Source organism: Giraffa tippelskirchi, chromosome 2, assembly GCF_054371585.1.
Source record: "Giraffa tippelskirchi isolate mGirTip1 chromosome 2, T2T-mGirTip1v1.2.pri, whole genome shotgun sequence".
NCBI lineage: Eukaryota > Metazoa > Chordata > Mammalia > Artiodactyla > Giraffidae > Giraffa > Giraffa tippelskirchi.
Window position 1 is genome coordinate 152,158,310 of NC_137276.1, and position 20,041 is coordinate 152,178,350.

The 20,041-nt window shown below is 39.0% G+C and overlaps 1 protein-coding gene across 27 annotated transcripts in view; it reads left to right on the forward strand.

The window, feature by feature from the left end:
• Positions 1 to 20,041, forward strand: part of YEATS2 (YEATS domain containing 2) — a 105,418-nt gene that overhangs the window by 58,764 nt on the left and 26,613 nt on the right. For 8 of the 27 annotated variants that reach the window (XR_014077186.1, XR_014077188.1, XM_081571202.1 and 5 more), the window contains 9 exons: positions 507 to 749; positions 2,407 to 2,565; positions 3,971 to 4,074; positions 5,418 to 5,525; positions 6,260 to 6,442; positions 12,192 to 12,450; positions 15,666 to 15,827; positions 17,798 to 17,970; positions 18,743 to 18,901. Coding sequence is in view for 22 of the 27 variants with exons in the window: in XM_081571202.1 (XP_081427328.1) it covers positions 507 to 749; positions 2,407 to 2,565; positions 3,971 to 4,074; positions 5,418 to 5,525; positions 6,260 to 6,442; positions 12,192 to 12,450; positions 15,666 to 15,827; positions 17,798 to 17,970; positions 18,743 to 18,901 (1,550 nt within the window). In the remaining 5 variants the exon portion in view is untranslated. The remainder of the gene's footprint in view (positions 1 to 506; positions 750 to 2,406; positions 2,566 to 3,970; positions 4,075 to 5,417; positions 5,526 to 6,259; positions 6,443 to 12,191; positions 12,451 to 15,665; positions 15,828 to 17,797; positions 17,971 to 18,742; positions 18,902 to 20,041) is intronic. The other 19 variants (XR_014077187.1, XR_014077189.1, XM_081571203.1 and 16 more) reach the window with 7 other exon arrangements.

The window sequence follows — 20,041 nt, forward strand, 5'->3', positions numbered from 1 at the left end:
TGTTCACTTATGTAACACATACAAGTACAATATAAAATTGATTCTGAATCGTATTGATTTAATTGGTAAGCCTACATTTTAATGTGTGTTAATATTTTAGTTCTTTTATAAAAATCTCAACTTTATTGCTCTTAAATTTTAGTTGCATCGTTTTTATGGGCATTTTAATAAAATAGGATGTCATTAGATTAAGCACGTGCTTTCTTTTGAGTTTTTCGTCTTTGAACAGTTTTTCAATTCATATTTAAAAAGTGGGAGAACATAATGAGTTTGTGTAAATTTTATTATCTACTGTTAGTTAATATGTTTTCTGATTTTTTGAAAGAAGCATTTTAATGAAATATGATTGTAGGTGTGATCATTACATTTCACCCCAAAATATATAAAGCAGTATTAAATACCTGTCTACTCTGTTTATTTTACTACTGGTAAATGGCTTAAATGGTTGTTGAAATGGTAAGGAATTTCAGAGTGATTGATGACTTATTTGCCTCTTTCATTTCAAGAAGGATTCCCAGCCAACACCGAAGCTGAGAGACACACTACATTTTATTCTTTGCCATCTTCATTGGAACGAACACCCACCAAAATGACAGCATCCCAGAAGGTTACCTTTTGTTCACATGGCAATTCAGCTTTTCAGCCAATAGCATCGAGCTGCAAAATTGTGCCACAAGGTCAGATTCCTAACCCTGAGTCACCTGGAAAATCCTTCCAGCCTATCACCATGAGCTGCAAGATTGTCTCAGGTATACATGATGTATGTGAAGTTGGTGTGTGTAAAAATTGTTAGAATGACAAAGCAAAGTGGGTTTGGTTGGTTGGTTGTTTTTTTTAAACTTCTTCTAAGCAGGGTTTTTGTGTAGTTAGTAAGCAAGTTAGGGACTTCCCTGGCAGTCAGTGGTTAAAGCTGCACTTCCACTGCAGGGGACACAGGTTTGATCCCTGGTAGAGAACAAAGATCCTGCACGCCACGTGGCAGAACAACCAACCAGACAACAGCAACAGAAAACCCAGAAGGTTAATCACTGTTGATTTGCAAACCTGAAGTGTCACAAAATAGAAACAGGAGTCATCCATACAGAAACAATTGAATGAGGAAAGAAAGAAAATTCAAAGCAGTCAAATTTTCAACTAGAATCAGCACAGGTAAATTGTTTGCTAGGATGTCTGATGTAAAGCTAAGGTAGGAATTAAGTTCGAGGATTATATTTGGAAACCAGAGTGACTAATAAACAGAGAAAACTTAATGGCCTTTGGTTTGTAGTTGAGCTTCAGGGGTTGGTTTGAAGTTGAGATATCTTTTACAGTCACTAGCCACACTAGAAATTTACTCATTCCTATGATCAGTAGGTAGTTCTGAGGCTTCATTTTCACTGAGGTTGAAGTGTCCACTTCGTCACAAGTTTTACATTTATGTTAGGTAAACTAGTAGAAATATGCTTTATAGTTTTGGCTGTGCCACCTCAGAGAAGACATGAAAGAAAGTCAATAGAAATACCTAGGCAGAAGGAGGACTCTATATAATACTTAAATGAAGGGCGGGGGTAGTCTTCAGTGCTAAAAATAGCTAAGCAGAAATATGATCCAAGTCCTTGAAACTGATGATAGGTAAAGAATGTATAATTTTACACCCCACCCCACCCCCAGTTAGAAGCATTTTGGAACTTGCTGCTTCAGAGGTGGAGTTAGCTGAACATATAAATTGTTTTGAAGTTTAGAGAAACTCATGGATGACTGATTTGATCACTGCCAGTTGAGGGTGTTTAATGGTGTATTGGTCGGTAACCTTTGAGAGTGTTCTATGGAAACATGGATCTCTGGATTGTATCTGTGACATGGTATTGAGAGATACTTTTGGGTGGGGGAGTTTCATATTTTCCTATCAGAAATTCATTGCAAATCAAGATTTGGTTCCTAAGTCGAGATGTTCACTTAGTAATTTCCTCCCTCACTTTAGTGTCTTCAAGTGTAACCAGTATTATAACAACCTGCCCAAGTTGTTATTACCTAGGGATTCAGCAGTTCCACACTTATCTAAAGCACTCAGTTTTGAACTTCAATGTGGTACTGGGGGTTCTTGTTAAAATACTGATTTATATTCAGTAAATCTAGGGTAGGACCTCAGAATCTATTTCTAACAGGCTCCTTGCTGCTGTTACTGCTGCTTCTGCTGCTACTGCTGGTCCATGGATAAGGATGTAGAGAGTGAAATACTGTAGTCCCTGGCCTCAGCTGCTGCTACTGCTCTCAATACCTGAAACTTAAAATTTCATTCTCTTCCCCAGTTTGTCACCTTAGTCCTGGTGGCTCTGCCCCTCTTCCATTTTCTTTAGCATCCTCTTAGATAGACTGAATATATCTCTTTTGTTTAGTTTATTTTGTTTTTCTTTTTCATTAATAAAGGTTCCCCCATATCAACCCCAAGTCCTTCGCCATTGCCTCGAACCCCAACTTCCACTCCAGTCCATGTGAAGCAAGGCACTACCAGTTCTGTTATTAATAATCCTTATGTTATCGTGGACAAGCCAGGGCAGGTTATTGGAGCCTCCACTCCTACTGCAGGTGTGTGTTTGAACTGAACAATATTCATGCAATCCCCAAGGTGACTTAGTAGCCAGATAATGGGAGAATGAAATCTTCAACCATGAACAGGAGGAGGGAATATCTAAGAGTAACTCCAGTGCTCTTTCTCCGAGAGAAGATTTACTTTTTGTTAAAGTTGTATTTCTAGAAATTAAGTTTTTTGTCCCTAAAGATTCAAACTGAGTCATAATTAATTTTCTAAAAAGAGAAAAATGTAGATTTTATTCTCATTTAGAAGGTATTTTTTTGGACAATGTGGTTATTAAATTTTCCAAATTAAGCTTTAGAACAGGAATAGCTTTCTGAGCCATATATGTTTTTCCTCAGTGATAAAGGTAATCTTTACTTTTCCACTAATTAGATAAAACTTGCATGTGGGAGGGAAACTGAACTCTAGTTATTTTTTAAAAAAAAAACTGTAATGGGAAGAATAAGAAGTCCTTGGATTCACTGTGTTTATCGTTGTAACCTCAAATAAATAGAGTGCTTTTCAGATTTCTTTGAGGTACTTAAAACATTTTACTTATTCTCTTCAATCAACTGTTTAAACACATGCTCCTCTGTGTAAACTTTCCTGTAGCCTTCACTTCTAATTAAGAAATAAAATAAGAAGAATGACTATAATGAGACTGATTTTTTTTTTTTAAACTCACTTGTTAACATAGATTAATGTATTTGGGCCTTTGCAAGTATTTGGAAAAGTTATGTTCTTTAACAGTAATTATAATTATAGAACTCCTTAAGAAAATGCTACTTTCAGAGATTCCCTTTTGAATACACTTAGGGATGCTAAGAAGGTATCCTTTGAGGATGTTTAGTTTTAGGAATAAGCCAGTCTCTGCAGGCAAGTTTGGTAAATGGAGGAGGTGACCAAAATTAGTCCATTTTTAGTCTTGACTACTGTTGACTGTTGATAATGTGACTTATTTTGATCAGATCCTAAAGACAGTTGTACTTATAGAGTACAAACTGTTTAATGTTGTCAGTATTTTGCAACAGGTGTAACCTTCTAGTGAAACTACTTTGAAGGAACTCACATTCACTTGAATGCATACATTTTGGCACGTTGTGAAATAACCAGCACCATTATGTTACAGTATCTCTTTCTATAAAAGTACAGATACATAATGTCTACTTAGTTTACTTATTCTACTATACTTCCTTATTAGCTTGTTGTCCCTTTTTAGGATGAAGTGGTCAACTTAATGGGATGAGTCCTTAAGTGTTTTTTCTATAATAATCTCCTGGTTGTAAGTTTTCAACCCTTCAAAATGAATTGTAAATAGTGGGGAGAAGAGCAGGGTGGTGGAAAATGGCTTCAAAATTCCATTTTGTAAATTTTACCTTGTTCATACTTTGTTTTTAAATCGACTTTTCTTGTCAGGAAGTCCTACCAGCAAGCTCTCTACTGCCTCTCAGGCCTCCCAAGGAACAGGTTCCCCAATTCCTAAAATTCATGGAAGTAGTTTTGTAACATCTGCTGTCAAGGTAACACTCTTATTGCACTTTGCTAGTTTCTAAAATGGTACATTCAGGTTGAGCCAGGATTTGTCAGGTGATACTGTAGATTTCATAAAGTAGAATCTTCAAGCTAAAAAGCATCATAAAGATCAAGTACTCCAAACTCCCCTCCCTTACCTACGATTTTTTTTTTTGTTTGGACAGCTTTGTTACACATTTTTTTTTATAGAGTAATAATTCTTCTCTTTCTACAGTCTGATTTCCCCCCTCCCCCACCTTCTTCAGGGTAAGAAGTCCTTTGAAATTTAGAACCCCAAATCTGATTTGTTCAGATCATAGCGCTAGTTATTTGCTCACTGTTTGGCAGAGGCAGTCAGCACTGTTGAATTGGTTATTCAGCCTGTCATTGTCTTGGCTGCCTATGGCTAGAGCCTCTGAGGTAAAAACTCTGTTTGAGAATTCCTGAAAATTCAAAGATCATCTCTTAGATGACTAGTGCTAACACAGCATTTCTTTATTTAGCCACTTAATGGTGATGATACTGAATAGTTTTCTGATCCAAGGCGAGGTTTTTCTCTAAATTCAGTGTAGTCTGTGATCACTTTTTTATAAGAGTGCCTGAATTGTAAAAATTCCCTTAATGGCCTTCATTCTCTACCAGTGTATTTTTTCATGTTTGTTGATGGTATTTCATTACAGTTAAGCAGTGCTCTTAACTTTGTTGCTTGCCCCCAACATTTTGGAAAATTGCCTCTGAGAGTTGGCTTTAGTATTTGAGAACTAGAGACAAATGACAGTAATTTTGAATTTTGACCCTTGTTGTCTTGCTAATTGTTCTTTTTGCTGTATTGTTTTTAAAATTCTTAGTGAAAAAATAGCCCTCTGCATCCTGAGTATTTATTCCACAGTAAGGATAACAGATCAAGTTACAAGTAGTGTTAAAAGGGTGTGTGTACTGAAACACTGTCACTACCTGTTATATTCATTTGTTATTCAGTGCCTAGACTCTAGGGATAGAAAAGGAAATAAAATATAGTACCTGTCCTTCAGTAGTATCTGGCAGGGAACTGGACACGAAACCAGTGAGTCAACCAGACATTAGAGATTGTATGATAGGAGTCTTTGCAGCTTATAGTGGGCACAGATGAGTGGGTTCTTGCCAAGTTATAGCCTTACTTTGAATTAGCCTCAAAAGCAATAATTAAAATGCAGGTGGACTTGGAAGATCCCAAAGAGTTTTGGATTTTTGTTTTGCTTTTTGGTGTATGTTGCTAGAGAATGTCACAGGCTTATATTAAATATAAGTTGTTAGAGTATCTGAAATCACTGACTGTATCCTAATTGTACAATACATATTTTTATAAACACAGCAGGAGGATTCTTTGTTTGCATCTATGCCGCCTCTTTGCCCAATTGGGAGTCACTCTAAAGTTCAAAGCCCCAAACCTATAACTGGAGGACTTGGAGCTTTCACAAAAGTAAGTATTCATGAGGGGATTATCCCACAAGTTGATAAGTTCTTGTTACAGAATCTTTTCTGTGGCACATTGGAATTGATTGATGCTACCACCCCACAACGTGAAACTTTTTTCAGTGTGTTTCATCTGTAAGACTGGATCCATTACTTCCAAGACGTGCTTCCATTTGTTTAGTGGTGTTGACAGGGCTTCCCCTGGAGTTCAGAAAGATGGGAACTTCAGCGAGCATCAACGGTGAATTTCTCTCTAGTGCTATTCTGCTACCAGTGCCTAAAACACATGACCAGATTGGTTTGCAGATACACTAGATCAAGTCCACATCCTACTTTTGGTCCCTTTAATAGCTATTACGGGCTGTATTAGGCTTCCCAGGTGGCTCAGTGGTAAAAGAATACCTGCCAATGCAGGAGCCACAGGAGACGTGGGTTCAGTCTCTGGGTCAGGAAGATCCTCTGGAGAAGGAAATGACAACCCACTCCAGTATTCTTGCCTGAGAAATCCCATGGACAGAGAAGCCTGGTGGGCTACCATCCTTGGGGTTGCAAAGAGTTGGACACTACTGAGCATGCATGCATGCTGATTTAAATCTATATTTAAGCAGTATTTTTACCCATCTAGTGGAGTCATTTTTTACGGACCAGGCTTCATTAATTCCTGCAGACAGAATAAATTCAAATATTAGTAGCATTGTTCATGGACTGTTTATTCAGTGTCATTATCATGTTTGTTGCAAGGTAATCATCAAACAAGAACCTGGTGAAGCCTCTCATGTACCCACAACAGGAGCTGCCAGTCAGTCACCACTCCCTCAGTATGTGACTGTGAAAGGGGGTCACATGATAGCTGTGTCCCCTCAAAAACAGGTTCTAACTGCTGGAGAAGGGACGGCCCAGTCACCAAAGATTCAGCCCTCCAAGGTTCGTGTTGGGTAAGGGTGGGGAAGTCAACCTGTCAGTGAACATTGTTTGCCTGAGTCATGGCCAAGTGCTGCAGAGATTCAGGGTGAGAGCATCGTTGATGATCCTGGGAAAGCTTGTGGATGAAAGTCAGTATTAAATCTACCTGTTCTTGCCATAGTCATTGACAAGAGCAGGAACATGTTTTGTAGAGGGGCCGGGGACAGTCCAAGAGGCGAAGGGACACTGTGTTATCTCTCTGGCAGTAAAGGCAATTGATGTCGTGGACATAACTGTCTACTTAATTCAGGTCTAAAATGGGTAACGGAAAGGATCGAGGTCCACTGTTTACTTGTTTATTTCTGATAGGAGAGTGCTATAGTTTGTACCTCTGATGTCCTGGCTGTGTGATCTGTTGAGTGATTCCTGGCTCCTTAGAGAATTTATTTTCTTTATTATCTGGAGGTTTGGGGAATTTACATATTGGGAGAATTGTAAAGCAGAGACACATGTTTCCCTGTATCTGTGGTGCTTAGGAGTGCCAGAGTTTATCCTGCTCTTATGTATTATCCTGCTCTTATGTATTGTCTTAATCCTCAGACAACCTTGCAAGGTGGCTGTTTTCACCGCCGTTCTACAAATGAGGAAGTTGTGGCTCTTGAGAGGTTAAGCAACTTCCTTGAGAGCATACAGCTATTGTAATAAGTGACAGAGAATTTGAACCCAGGTCTAGTGACTCCAAAACTCCCCATTCTGGACCTGTTAAAATTTGTGGGCCATTGTCTGTAACCTTAGCGTGCTTTTAGAACATACAGAGTTAAAATTATTTCACTTAATTTAGGGCAGATATATCCTAAAGCTATTACAAGTATTATGTAAAGTGCTTGCTTTTCAACTTTAAAATAGGAAAAGGTTTTAGATATTTTGGTTAGTCTAGATAGCTGCGTGTAGATTGAGTTAAAAATTCATAGTGTTATAGGTGGTCCTAAAATCTGTAAGAGTTCATTAACTACTTTCCCAGACTTATCTGCTTATAAGACTCAACTGATGATTAAGAATGTATAGATACTGGGGCCCCCATCTCAGACTTACTGATCAGAACTTCTTGGGGGCCTTGGGAGTCTGGATTTTTAACAAGCTCTCCTGTTGACTCATATGATCAGGCAAATTTAGGAACCATAGAGCTACAGCATCAAATCTGACTTGGGGGTTTCCATAGGTAGAATCACTAAAACAGGCAACCCTCAGCTACTTCCTGATGCTTTTTCTGTTGTTTTGGCCCCAGGGATAAGCATTTTGTCCAGATTCTTTTTGTGAATCAGTTACTGTCATCTGGTCTTCATACTCAGATATGTAGACATGTCCTATATGTTGTTTAAAATCTATTTTGGTTCACCTAGAAATACATGGTATTTCTGATTTGGGTTTTGAATCATTATAGCATTGCTCTTTGTCCTCAGGAACTCTGAGAAGTTTCCACTTTTTGCTACTTTTGCATTTTGCAAATCGGTTCACCCAGTAATATTGGCTTTCTTGTCACATTGCCACCTGCCTAATGGCAAGGTAGGACCAAGAGAAAGTGGATGATGGGTTTGTGCTAGAATAAAACCATGCCTTGAATAAAATGTAAAGGCGCCTGATAAGAAAAGCCACAGAAGTGTGAAAAAATTGCAGAGAAGCAGCAGAACATGAGAAAAGACATCTACTCCAGAAATTTAGTACCTGCCTTAGACTGAAGATAAGGAGCTGTGTGCATGTACAGGCTGCCCCTGTTATTGCTGAGGTGCAGTGAGAGAAAGCAAGCCAGAAAACAGAAGGGTGAACAGAATGGTACCTTTTTACCTTCCACAAAGCTTTGGCACAATAGAAATAACAGCTTAGTGTTTTCATAGGGATAGAGGTGCTGCTTTTGACATGAAAGAGACAACTAAGGAACTGGTAGTTCACATGAGAAGGAAGCAGTGTGGTTTAGTTGGAAGAGCATGAGCTTTGTAATTAGAGATTGTTGCATACTTAGATCTCAGCCACTTATTACCTATGTGAACTGAGCAGAGTCATCTCTCTGAGCCTTGTTTTTTCATCTAATAAAAGGGAACATTACCCTTTCTTTGCCTTTCAATGCTGTAGGAGAATTAAGAGATCATTGTATATAGAGGACCTCACACAGAGCAGGTGCTAAATCAGTGATGGCATATAATGTTATGTGAGATATCAATGTGTGAGTACCATGGAATAGTTGCTATCATTGAGAACTAAATCATAAGTGGCTGTATTTTTCCGTGTCTGGAGGGAAAATCACATATATGAATCCTCAGCTTCAGGTTGCTAGTTTCTGACTTGCAGAGGTCTGTACAGTGCACAGGGAGGGCAGGAATAAAAACACCGAAGCAAAGCATGGATCAGAGGTAAGTGTTTATAACAGTGCAGAACAAAGGCGAAACTGCTTTGTGAAACTGTTGATAGAAGGAAACTTGGAAAGTAGAGAGAAGTGTTGTGGGAGGGGAAGAAGAGAACAGTTGGTAGGTGATTTCAGGCTCTAGGCCAAAATGTTGTGGGGTTTTTTTTTTCTTTTTTTAAGCTAGTTTGGGGTTACAGTGTCCTACGTAAGAGACTTAGCTGTGGTGTCATAGACATAAACCCTCCATAGGGTTTTCCCCAGTAGAATGCCAGGCTTCCTCATTCTCCTCAGTGTTTTAGAATAAAGGAAGGGTAGTTCATCTTGTCGGAGAAGGCAGTGGCAACCCACTCCAGTACTCTTGCCTGAAAAATCCCATGGATGGAGGAGCTTGGTAGGCTGCAGTCCATGGGGTCATAGGAGTCAGACACGACTGAGTGACTTCCCTTTCACTTTTCACTTTCGTGCATTGGCGAAGGAAACGGCAACCCACTCCAGTGCTCTTGCCTGGAGAATCCCAGGGACGGGGGAGCCTGGTGGGCTGCCGTCTGTGGGGTCGCACAGAGTCGGACACAACTGAAGCGACTTAGCACCAGTTCATCTTGTCGGAGAAGGCAATGGCAACCCACTCTAGTACTCTTGACTGGAAAATCCCATGTATGGAGGAGCCTGGTAGGCTGCAGTCCATTGGGTCACTAGGAGTCAGACACGACTGAGTGACTTCCCTTTCACTTTTCACTTTCGTGCATTGGAGAAGGAAATGGCAACCCACTCCAGTATTCTTGCCTGGAGAATCCCAGGGATGGGGGAGCCTGGTGGGCTGCCGTCTATGGGGTCGCACAGAGTCGGACACGACTGAAGCGACTTAGCAGCAGCAGCAGCATCAGTTCATCTTGTGAGTGGTTTGTTCTTGATGGACAGGCTCTGCTAATAAAAACTGCCCTCCTGTGGCCAACATGATAATGTTTTATTTGACTCTTGGAGAGATTAGGTACATCATATTCTGGACATTTTGAGCCAGTTGAGTGTGAGGATAGAGGCTGACACAAGGAGGGAAAAGCAAGCCAGATGCATGGGATTGGGGAGAAAAATTAAAATATGTGCATGTATGTATTATTTTCCTTGTTTTTACATTGAAGTATAGTTTGTGTACAGTACTATATGTTACCCATGTACAGTGTAGTGATTCACAATTTTTAAATGTTATATTCAATTTATACTTATAAAATATTGACTGTATTCCCTGTGTTGTACAGTATACCCTTGTAGCTTATTTTATACCTAATAGTTTGTACGTCTTAATCCTCTAGCCCTGTACTGCCCCCCCTCCCTTCCATTTCCCCACTGGTAACTACTAGTTTGTTCTATCTATGAGTCTACTTCTTTTTTGTTATATTCATTAGTTGTATTTTTTCATATCCACGTGTAAGTGATATCATGTGCATATATCATTTTCCTTTTAGATCTTTGTTTTCTTTGTTAATTTAGGAACATGAAAATAGATTATATGTAATTTAGCTTAGTCAATGGATTATTAAGTGTGATATATTTTGGAAATGTAAAGACAGACATCCTAGGAAAAAAGTTCAACTACTGGAACAGAAATTCCCAAACCAGAAGCTTAAATAAGCTTATTTCTCTCACACATAAAAGACCAGTAGGCAGTTCTGGTGTGTTGGTTCCACAGTCCTCAAGAATATAGACTCCATCGTGTTTCTCTGTCATTTTCAAAATTTGGTTTTCATCCTGTGGGCCACTTTATCTCATGCCACCATGTTCACATTTCTGGTCAGCAGGAAGAGGGGAGGGGAAAGGTTTTAGGGAGAGCAGAACTGAAGAGTTCACACATCACTTCTTTTCCTGTCCCTTTAACCAGAAAGGAGATGTCAAACCTAGATGTGAAGGAGCTGGGAAATAGTATTCTGTGTGGCCATGACCATACCTGAAAATTGGAGATTCTACTGTGAGAGAGAAGCAGAGAATAGATATTGGGGTTCAGCTGGGATATATTCCTAAAAGGAGACCTGCTTTAATAGGGTGAATTTTCAGTTTTAGTAGCTATCCCAGTACCCTCTGAGTGGCTGGACAAATTTATCTTTCTACCAGCAGTGAACAAAAGTTCCTGTCTCCCCATATCCTCTAGCCAGTTCTTGGTATTATCAGGCTTTAAAACTTTCCCCTCTAGTCTGATGGTTGAAAAGTACTTTCTTCTTTATCTCTTTTGCTTTTAGAAGGTAGTTCTTTTGCTATTCTTATAACCTTGTAGAAGTCTTTTTATCTAGTTCCTGGTGAGTTCTTTTTATAAAATAAAGAATTGGGGAGTGGGAAACACTGCCCCAGTTTTCCATTAATTAAGTTGTTTCTTCTAATTGAAAATCGTACTATTGACCTTGTTTTAAAAGAGCTCCCAAGTATTTTCTTACTTCAAAGAGTTTATAGTCTTTTCAGGACAGTGTATTTCTAACTTTCATTGTTTGGCGCTGGAACCTTTTTTAAAAAAATTGAATTAAATGTTTTTCTAGCTTACACTTTTTCTGTTTTAATTGAATGTCTACCTTTAAGGAAAGAAAAGATTAAAGGATATAGAAAAAGATAACTTTTCTTAAAAATCAGTTGGAAGAGGTGTCACATGTTATACCATATAATGAACGACATTAATTGCTAGATGTTCTAATGATGAAGAAATAATTGCTTCAGACAGAGAAAGCACAGAAGGAATTAATGAAGAGGTGATATTTAAAAGTATATAGTGGAATCTATAGTTTATATATGAGGATGTTTATTGCAGTTTTCTTAATGTGAAGTTTAAAGTTACCCAAATAGTGACACAGCAGTGAAATATTTACTTAGATTATGGTATATCTATTCTAATACATTATTTTTTGTTCACCTAAAAATGTTTTTGAAAAATAATAGCATTGAAAATCCCTGTAACTTGATGTTAAATTTAAAAATTATAAAACTATATATATCCTAATCTTTGTTTCAAAATGTACATTAAAAAGAATCAGAAGTAAATAAATACTGCATTAAAAATATTAGATTATTTCAAGGTGAGTAGAGTTTTATTTTTTCTTTTTATTTGTTTGTCCTAAGTATTTTTTTTAACATATACTATTTATAATTAAAGTAAGTTATAGATAGTAGCTGGGGTTAAGACAAAAGCTGTAACACTTTATTGTAATAACATCCAGATTGTGGGAAATACTGCTGTTCACATCATAGATAGCATTCCTAGACAACTGAATTAGACAGTGTATGTGTTGTGTCTAGGAGTTTGCTTTGTTCTTTGCTGGAACAGAGTGACTGTGCTGTTTTAAGACCTCAAAGGACTATGAGAAGAAGCACTGCTGGATTCTTCTCTGTTTTGAACAGGTTGTTGGCGTACCAGTTGGGTCTACTCTGCCTTCAACAGTAAAGCAGGCTGTGGCAATCAGTGGTGGTCAGATCCTTGTAGCCAAGGCCAGCTCGTCTGTCTCCAAAGCAGTTGGTCCAAAGCAAGTTGTGACCCAAGGCGTTGCCAAGGCAATTGTGAGTGGAGGTGGAGGAACCATTGTCGCTCAGCCAGTGCAGACCTTAACCAAGGCTCAGGTCACTGCTGCTGGCCCTCAGAAGAGTGGATCCCAGGGTTCAGGTACTGATACTAATTGAGGGCCCTTTCGGCAACAGCCCCTTCCAAAATGCTCTGTGCTAGTGATTTTATTTGCTATTTGGTTCTCTCTAGGAAAACTTAGTAGGTTGAAGTTGTAAGGAGTTTTATAAAGACATGTTAATCTTTCTCATGTAACATTTTACATAGAGATCTATAATGCTTCTGCTTTAAGGTATGTGTATGTGAGAGAGCGATAAAGAACAGTTGAAATAGAAGATATTTCTTGATACTGCTTTTAAATCTGAAGAATCATCCTTGTTTGTCCTCATTTCCACTTTGGGTTCTATTTCAGATTTAAGATCCTGGTATGTTCATTTGCCAGCAGCATTTGGAGATACTTGACTGAGGCATTCTCTACTAAATAAAAGTTTAAACACTTTGAATGTTTTAGTCCTTGATGTGTTGTTCTGTGAGGGCAGGAAGAAATATACTTAAGGCATTTGATATGTTCTAATTTTTGATGAGGCTAAAGAGTGGTTGCAGTGAGTTGGGAGGATAGAAGGGTAGTGAATGTCCAAAATGAAGATTTCAGAGGTGATGGATTGCTGCTGATGACAGAGTTCATTTGTGGCATTAAAAATGAGTGTTTGACCTGCGGCTGGTTCATGTTGATGTTTGGTAGAAACCAGCACAATACTATGAAGCAATTATCCTTCAGCTAAAAATAAATAAATTAAAAAAGAAAAATGAGTGTTCAAGATGGACCGGAAAAGTGATCTTTGGAGTTTGGAAGATATAGCACCTGAGAAGGCAGAGAATTAAATAAGTCTTCTACAGTGCTGTCACTGAGAATGATTATCTTTAGCATAGAGCACAGTACTTTTGAGTCAGGAGTCTGCCTTCAGCAAATGAGGGGAAGTGACTTGAGAGTTCAGGAAATGAGAGCAGAAAAGAGAGGGAGATATAGCTCAGTAGTAGCCTCAAAGGAGGCAGGGCTCTTTCTCCTCCCCTGGAGTGAGCGGTGATAATGGTTTAAAAGCCAAACTGCAGAGCAGAAATGTTCCTCTCCTGGCCCTAGACCTAGGGTATTGAGGTAAAACAGAAAATAGCTAGGGGATTCCTGGGGATGTCTTATCTTCAGAGGACTGACAGTTTTAATTACCACAAAAAGAGATATGCTCAAGGAGACTAAGGTTCTAGAAGGTGTAAGGATCACAGCATGAATTCCTGGGGTTGGGGGCGTAGTGAGAAAGTGAAGGAAGAAAGGATGAGGGGATGGGTTCAGATCAGGGACCGTGAGCCCCGTGGGGACGGGACTCTGGGTGTGTGTGGTAGAGAGGTTTGCAGTTCTGACGTGGTTGCTATGCACAGTGATTTAAGATGAGATTAGTTCTGGTCATAACGGAGAGAGATGGCCCTTAGTTCAGTATCAGTTCCTGGTTATTTGGGGCAACTTCCAGGGTTCCTGCCTCCCTAAGCTTTGCACAGTGAAGTGGTAATGAGAAGAATACTCTCACAGGCAGGAGGAGGCAGTGAGAGTCCTTGCCCTGAGGCTGCTCACGTGGTTCTGTAGGGTTTGTTTGGTGGAGATTCTAATGCAAAGTAACTGCAGAAAGTTTTCATGTTCAGAGGTTTTACAGCCATGTGCGCTGAGAAGGAAATTCTAAATGGTAAGTGAAAGCTGTTTGGCATATGTGAGACTTTTAAAAGATGAATTATAGTTTCGTAGTATATGTACCAGTAGTTGACTGTGGCGTTTTTTTAGTTCTTAGGAAGTGAGGGAGACTAGAAGTCTTGTTTCAAATCAGTAAATTCATCGTTACTAGAAATTGACCATAAAGGGGCTTTAAACAAATGGGAAGGAAATGTTATTTCACATTTGAAATGTGATTATTTCATTAATTGTCTAAACCATAGTGCTTTTGAGAGTTGAGTCACTATTAGTATTTATAGTGGGTGCTGTGTGCTAAGTCACTTGAGTTGTGTCCAACTCTTTGCGACCCTATGGACCATAGCCTGCCAGACTCCTTTGTCCATGCGAGTCTCCAGGCAAGAATGTTGGAGTTGGTTGCCAGGCCTTCCTCTAGGGGATCTTCTGACCCAGGGATTGAACCCAAATCTCTTACATCTCCTGCATTGGCAGATGGGTTCTTTACAACTAGCGCCACCTTGGAAGCCCAAATTATTGTTGGGACATGGGTATAAATTGTAAATGCTTTGGGCAAACCAGGATATATGGTCACCCTATTTATATACAGATATAAACTTCTTTATAGCAGTTTCTTCTAGTATGTAAAATTTTAAATTAGCAAGATAATTAAGAATATCAGCTTTTAAAGCACTGTGCATCTAGGAAGCGAAATGTAGAGTTGTTTTTTTTAATTTATTTTTAATTGAAGGATAATTGCTTTATAGTATTGGTTTGGTTTCTGCCATACAGCAACATGAATTAGCCATTAAGTGTATATATGTTCCCTCCCTCTTGAACCTCCCTCTCACCTCCCACCCTTTCCCACCCCTCTAGGTTTTTACAGAGCCCCGGGTTGAGTTCCCTGAGTCATACAGCAAATTTCCGTTGGCTATCTATTTTACATATTGTAGTGTATATGCTTCCATGCTGTCTTTCCATTCATGCCACCCTCTCATTCCTCCCCCCTCACCCATGTCCACAAATCTGTTCTCTATGTCTGCATCTCCGTCGCTGCCCTGCAGATAGGTTCACAGTACCATCCTTACAGATTCCACATATATGTGTTAGTATATGATATTTTTTCTCTTCCTGACTTACTTCACTCTGTATAATAGGCTCTAGGTTCATCCACCTCATTAGAACTAACTCAAATGCATTCCTTTTTATGGCTGTGTTCCATTGTATAAATGTACCACAGCTTCTTCATCCATTCATCTGTTGATGGACATCTAGGTTGCTTCCATGTCCCAGCTTTATAAATAGTGCTGCAGTGAACATTGGGGTACGTGTGCCTTTTTCAATTTTCATTTCCTCAGGATACATGCCTAGAAGTGGTATTGCTAGGTCATATGGTAGATTTATTCCTAGCTTTTTAAGGAATCTCCAAACTGTCTTCCTTAGTGGCTTTATCAGTTTATATTCCCACCATGTTTATTAATGTTTTTTAATAAGTATTTTATTACTCTGCATGTGTTTTAATTTTAGAACTAGCATTGCCTTCAGTTCCAACTTAATTTACTGTTTTTCCTCTTTCTTTTTTTCCCCTTTATTCCCTTCACCATTTTAGTGATGGCAACATTGCAGCTTCCAGCTACTAATTTGGCCAACTTGGCAAACTTGCCTCCTGGCACTAAACTCTACCTTACAACAAACAGTAAGAACCCTTCAGGCAAAGGAAAACTCCTGCTGATCCCTCAGGGAGCCATCCTGCGAGCTACCAACAATGCTAGTGAGTCCATCGTTAAATCATTTGATTCTTGGGTCTTTGAGTATGTTCACCTCATCCATCAGAGGGGCAGTTCTTACCTGTTTCAGGAAGCATTTTCTTAGCTTTGTTTGTGGTAGCGTGGTGGCATTTGCCTACATGGATTTAAACCATACAGATATTTTAACTAGCAATGGATTTTTAAAATAATCATAGTCCTGGGAGGTGACGCTGTTTTCGTGGATTTATCTACTGAAGAGTCTGGGATCAGGAACAGATACACTGAAGACGGGAGGATGTTGAGGCTGTTTTTGGGAGAAGCTGAGCTGGAAATAAAGAAGAGTTCTTTCTGTCAGTGGTATCTAAAAACTGGTAACACCTGAGAAGATTGCTTAACGCCTGTTTTTATCTTGAAGGGGATGGGAATAGGATTGGAATCGAGTGTCTCTGCTTGCCATTATTTAGATGTGCATCTTAAATTTGCTAGTTTGGGAGATGGCAAGAGAAGTACAGACTCAGCTTTAGTGTATAAGATGTAAAGCCCCAAGGAAATTAGATGGTTTATACTTATATAAATGGTTTATACTTATAGATTTGTATAAACCTTTGCTTTGACATACAACGAAAAACAATTTGGGTGATGTTGAAAGGATAAGAGGAATTACTTCTATGTGAGTCAGAAGTATAATTGGTACAGCAATTAGGTTCGTTAGAAATTAGCCCCTTGCCAAAATGCAGTGTGTAATTGTAACCAGGCAAGGGCTTGTTTGCCCATTGTACAGAAAGGCAGTTTCTGACAGGAGTTTGCAGCAGAGGAAGAGTTTATTGCAGGGCACCAACCAAGCAAGTGGGAAACAAGTCTCAGGTCCACTCCAGCTTGGTCTTTGAATTTGGAGTTTTTAAAGGGGAAGAACAGAGAAGCCAGGGTTAATCATCACCTCGTGACATTTCTTAGTCATAGTTTTGGGAGTCAGCATGTCTCTGGTTTATGTTTCTCTGGCCGGGTGGTCCAAGGCTCAGAGGTCTGTTTGTTCATCTTGCCCTGGAGAAACTGAGTTTTTACTTCAGTGATGTTATTTGCAACAGCAGTTTTAGTACATGAATGATGTTATTAACAACGGCAGTTTTAGTCTTCTGACTCTGGTTGATTAATGTTCAGTTAGCACAGGACTGAGGTCAAATGGGACAAGAAAGGGAATAAAGTTTTGGATAGAGAGATTCATCATAAACTTGGCAGGGAAATTTGGTTTCGGGGGACTGAGTTTCAGAAGCTAGTCAACGATTTTGTTTACTGACTGTAGTGTGTGATCTCCACTCTCTCACCCTGCTGATTTTTCCTCATACCTAAGCAGTGATGTATCAGAAATTTAGCTATGTAAGAAGAAGACAATATAAGTATTCCAAAAATCCATTCAGAGAGCTCCTTAGAGTTGAGTTTTTGTATGTCACCAAAAAGAAAGTAAAAAGGGGTACAAAGGCTTTAAAGTGGAATTTGAAAAGCAAAATAGACTGGAGTCATTGTAAATATGAGGAAAGTCTTAGTTTTTTCCAGAGCAGGGTGAGATGGAAAAGAGAGAGTACTGTAAAATTACACTAAATTCCAGCAGTTTCTCTGAAATTGAATCAGATGCCAAAAAGTTTGGGACCTCTTCTCGGAGTATGTTAAGTGTTGATTAAAAACACTTGATTAGGAAATGTATCCAACTCAATCTCCTACAGCTAAGCCAGAACACTTGCAAAGATAAGTTCTTCATTTCAGTACTCAGAGCTGAACTAGTCGACCTCCATTCAGTCAGAAGTAAATATATTTCCATCTTCTGCACCCGGAAATTCTCACTCTTGACACAGAAGTCTGTATCACCAAAAAAAGGAGGAAAGAAGGAAAGGGAAGGAATGCAGCCATCGTGACAACATTGCTCTGGGCTCATCTGTTTTCTCTGTTAAGCCTTCTCTTAGTATTTTTATGAATATGCTGTCATTGGTTGCATTTTCAGACCTCCAGTCTGGCTCAGCTGGTGGCAGCAGTGGTGGTAGCAGTAGTGGTGGGGGAGGCAGTGGCAGCAGTGGAGGAGCAGGAGGAACCAGTGGAGCCCAGAACCCTGCTGGCCCCGGAGGGCTATCCCAGCATCTGACGTACACATCCTACATCCTCAAGCAAACCCCTCAGGTATGGTTGTTTGTCACTGGTACCTTCTAAATCACCTAGTTATTTATAATGACTGCCTTTAATTGTAGTGGGTTTACCTTTACAGCTCTGGAATCAGGGGTCTATTAATCGGTACTATTAATAACATTTTAGCCATGTTACAAATTTGTATTATTTGGGGCTTGTTGTGTTTTGAGAGAAAAGCAAGTAGAGATTCAGAAAGACTTAAGTAACTTATCCAGGATCTCTCTGCTGAGCTAGTTGGTAGAATTTGGGTTTAAACTCAGGTCTTTCTGAGAGATGGTTGCTATGCTGTTGCCTCTCATGTTTGGAATAGTATTAGTGTGCAGTTGAAAATTTTCTCTTAGACGGGAGTAACCAAACCTAGTACCAAGTTATGGTTTGGAGTTAACATTGGATTCAAGGTTAGGGCCAGGTTTCTGCCGTCTTGCTTTCCCTTAATGCTTTCTTTCCCCTCGTGGCTAGTCTTGGCTCCTCTGCAAGTAAGGGAAAGGTATTTTGGTTCCAGGTGTTCAGTTATCAGTCTGAATGGTTAAATCCAGCTGTGAGGACTAGATTGTAAAACTTGAGCTTCTAACAGCCTGCTCTGTAACTCAAGTGCAAAGCTGGAGAAGTAGGGATAGCTGTTGGTGGTGACACTGAGATCAGAGCTCTTCCGTTTGTTTTGATGAGGAGTAGAATTGAAGGGGAGCATTGTTGCTTATAATATGGGACCCTGTGATTTAAAGTCATTTGAACTTAACAAATTACTGATCGGGTCTTTGTAACTTAGGGCACGTTTTTAGTTGGCCAGCCATCACCCCAGACGTCTGGGAAACAGCTGACTACGGGGTCAGTGGTCCAAGGAACACTGGGAGTCAACACATCCTCTGCACAAGGACAGCAGACATTAAAAGTCATCTCTGGACAAAAAACCACTTTGTTTACCCAGGTAAATGCACACTCACACACATACCAAATATGTGGTAGTTATGGCATTTATTTAAATATTACAGCTTGTTTCTTTCCACAGAGAAATTATAGTTACCTAAGTGAATAAGTGATAAAATACTATAGAATAATAAGAATAAAATATCAAGATTTGGGGAAATATAAGGAGAATGAGAAGATGAGACCAGAGAGTTATTTAGTTATGCAAACAGTAATGTCTTGTATATTTGATAAAATTTGCCAAAGTTAAAAAAGATGATCAGTTGTAAAATTCACACTACTTGTGAGAGGAAGAAAAATAACCACATAATATTTTCTTAGAAGAAACAAAGATTTTCTTGACCCTTCATTCTAAAAATTTCTCTGCAGGGACTTTGTATCAGAGATTCTGAATAGTGTTATAGGTTATTTCAGCCACACTATCCATATTGTAAGTAAATGCTACAGGAAGCTTGGTGGAGGTTTCTGTAGCTTCTTTAGTATAGGTGGAAGAGTAATGATAGGGAATTTTAACTGGGCGAGGGGTATCATAATCATCTGTAGGAGAATCTACAGCTAAATTTCAAAACTTACAGATGAAACAAAGTGTAGAAGGTGTAGACAGTGTGATGCCATTTTTTACAAATCATGCACTTTTTATGTCTGTGTGTAGATCAGCAGTTCTCAAAGCACATCAGATTTTTGTCAAATGCTTTTTCTCTGTCTGTTGAGAGGATCATGTGGTTTTTCTTTTTTCTTTTAATTTGTTAATAAAGTGAATCACATCGATATTTCAAATATTAAAACAACTCTGCATTCCTAGAATAAAACCTACTTGGTTGTGATATTTTTAAATACTCTTTTAAAGTATTGTTGAATTTGATTTGGTAACATTTTGTTTAGAATTTTCCCAAGGAATATTGATCAGTAATTTTCATTGTAATGTCTGTCTGGTTTTGGTATCAGAGTAGTGCTGACCTCATAAACTGAGTTGGAAACTTCTCCCTCCTTTTCACTTTTTGGAGAAGAATTTATGTCGACTTGGTATTATTTCTTAACTATTCAGAATACACCAGTGAAACTGTAGTGGCCTGGAGCTTTTCTAATTGGGAAGATTTTAATCTACAGTTCCAATTTATTTAACACATATGACTGTTCAGGT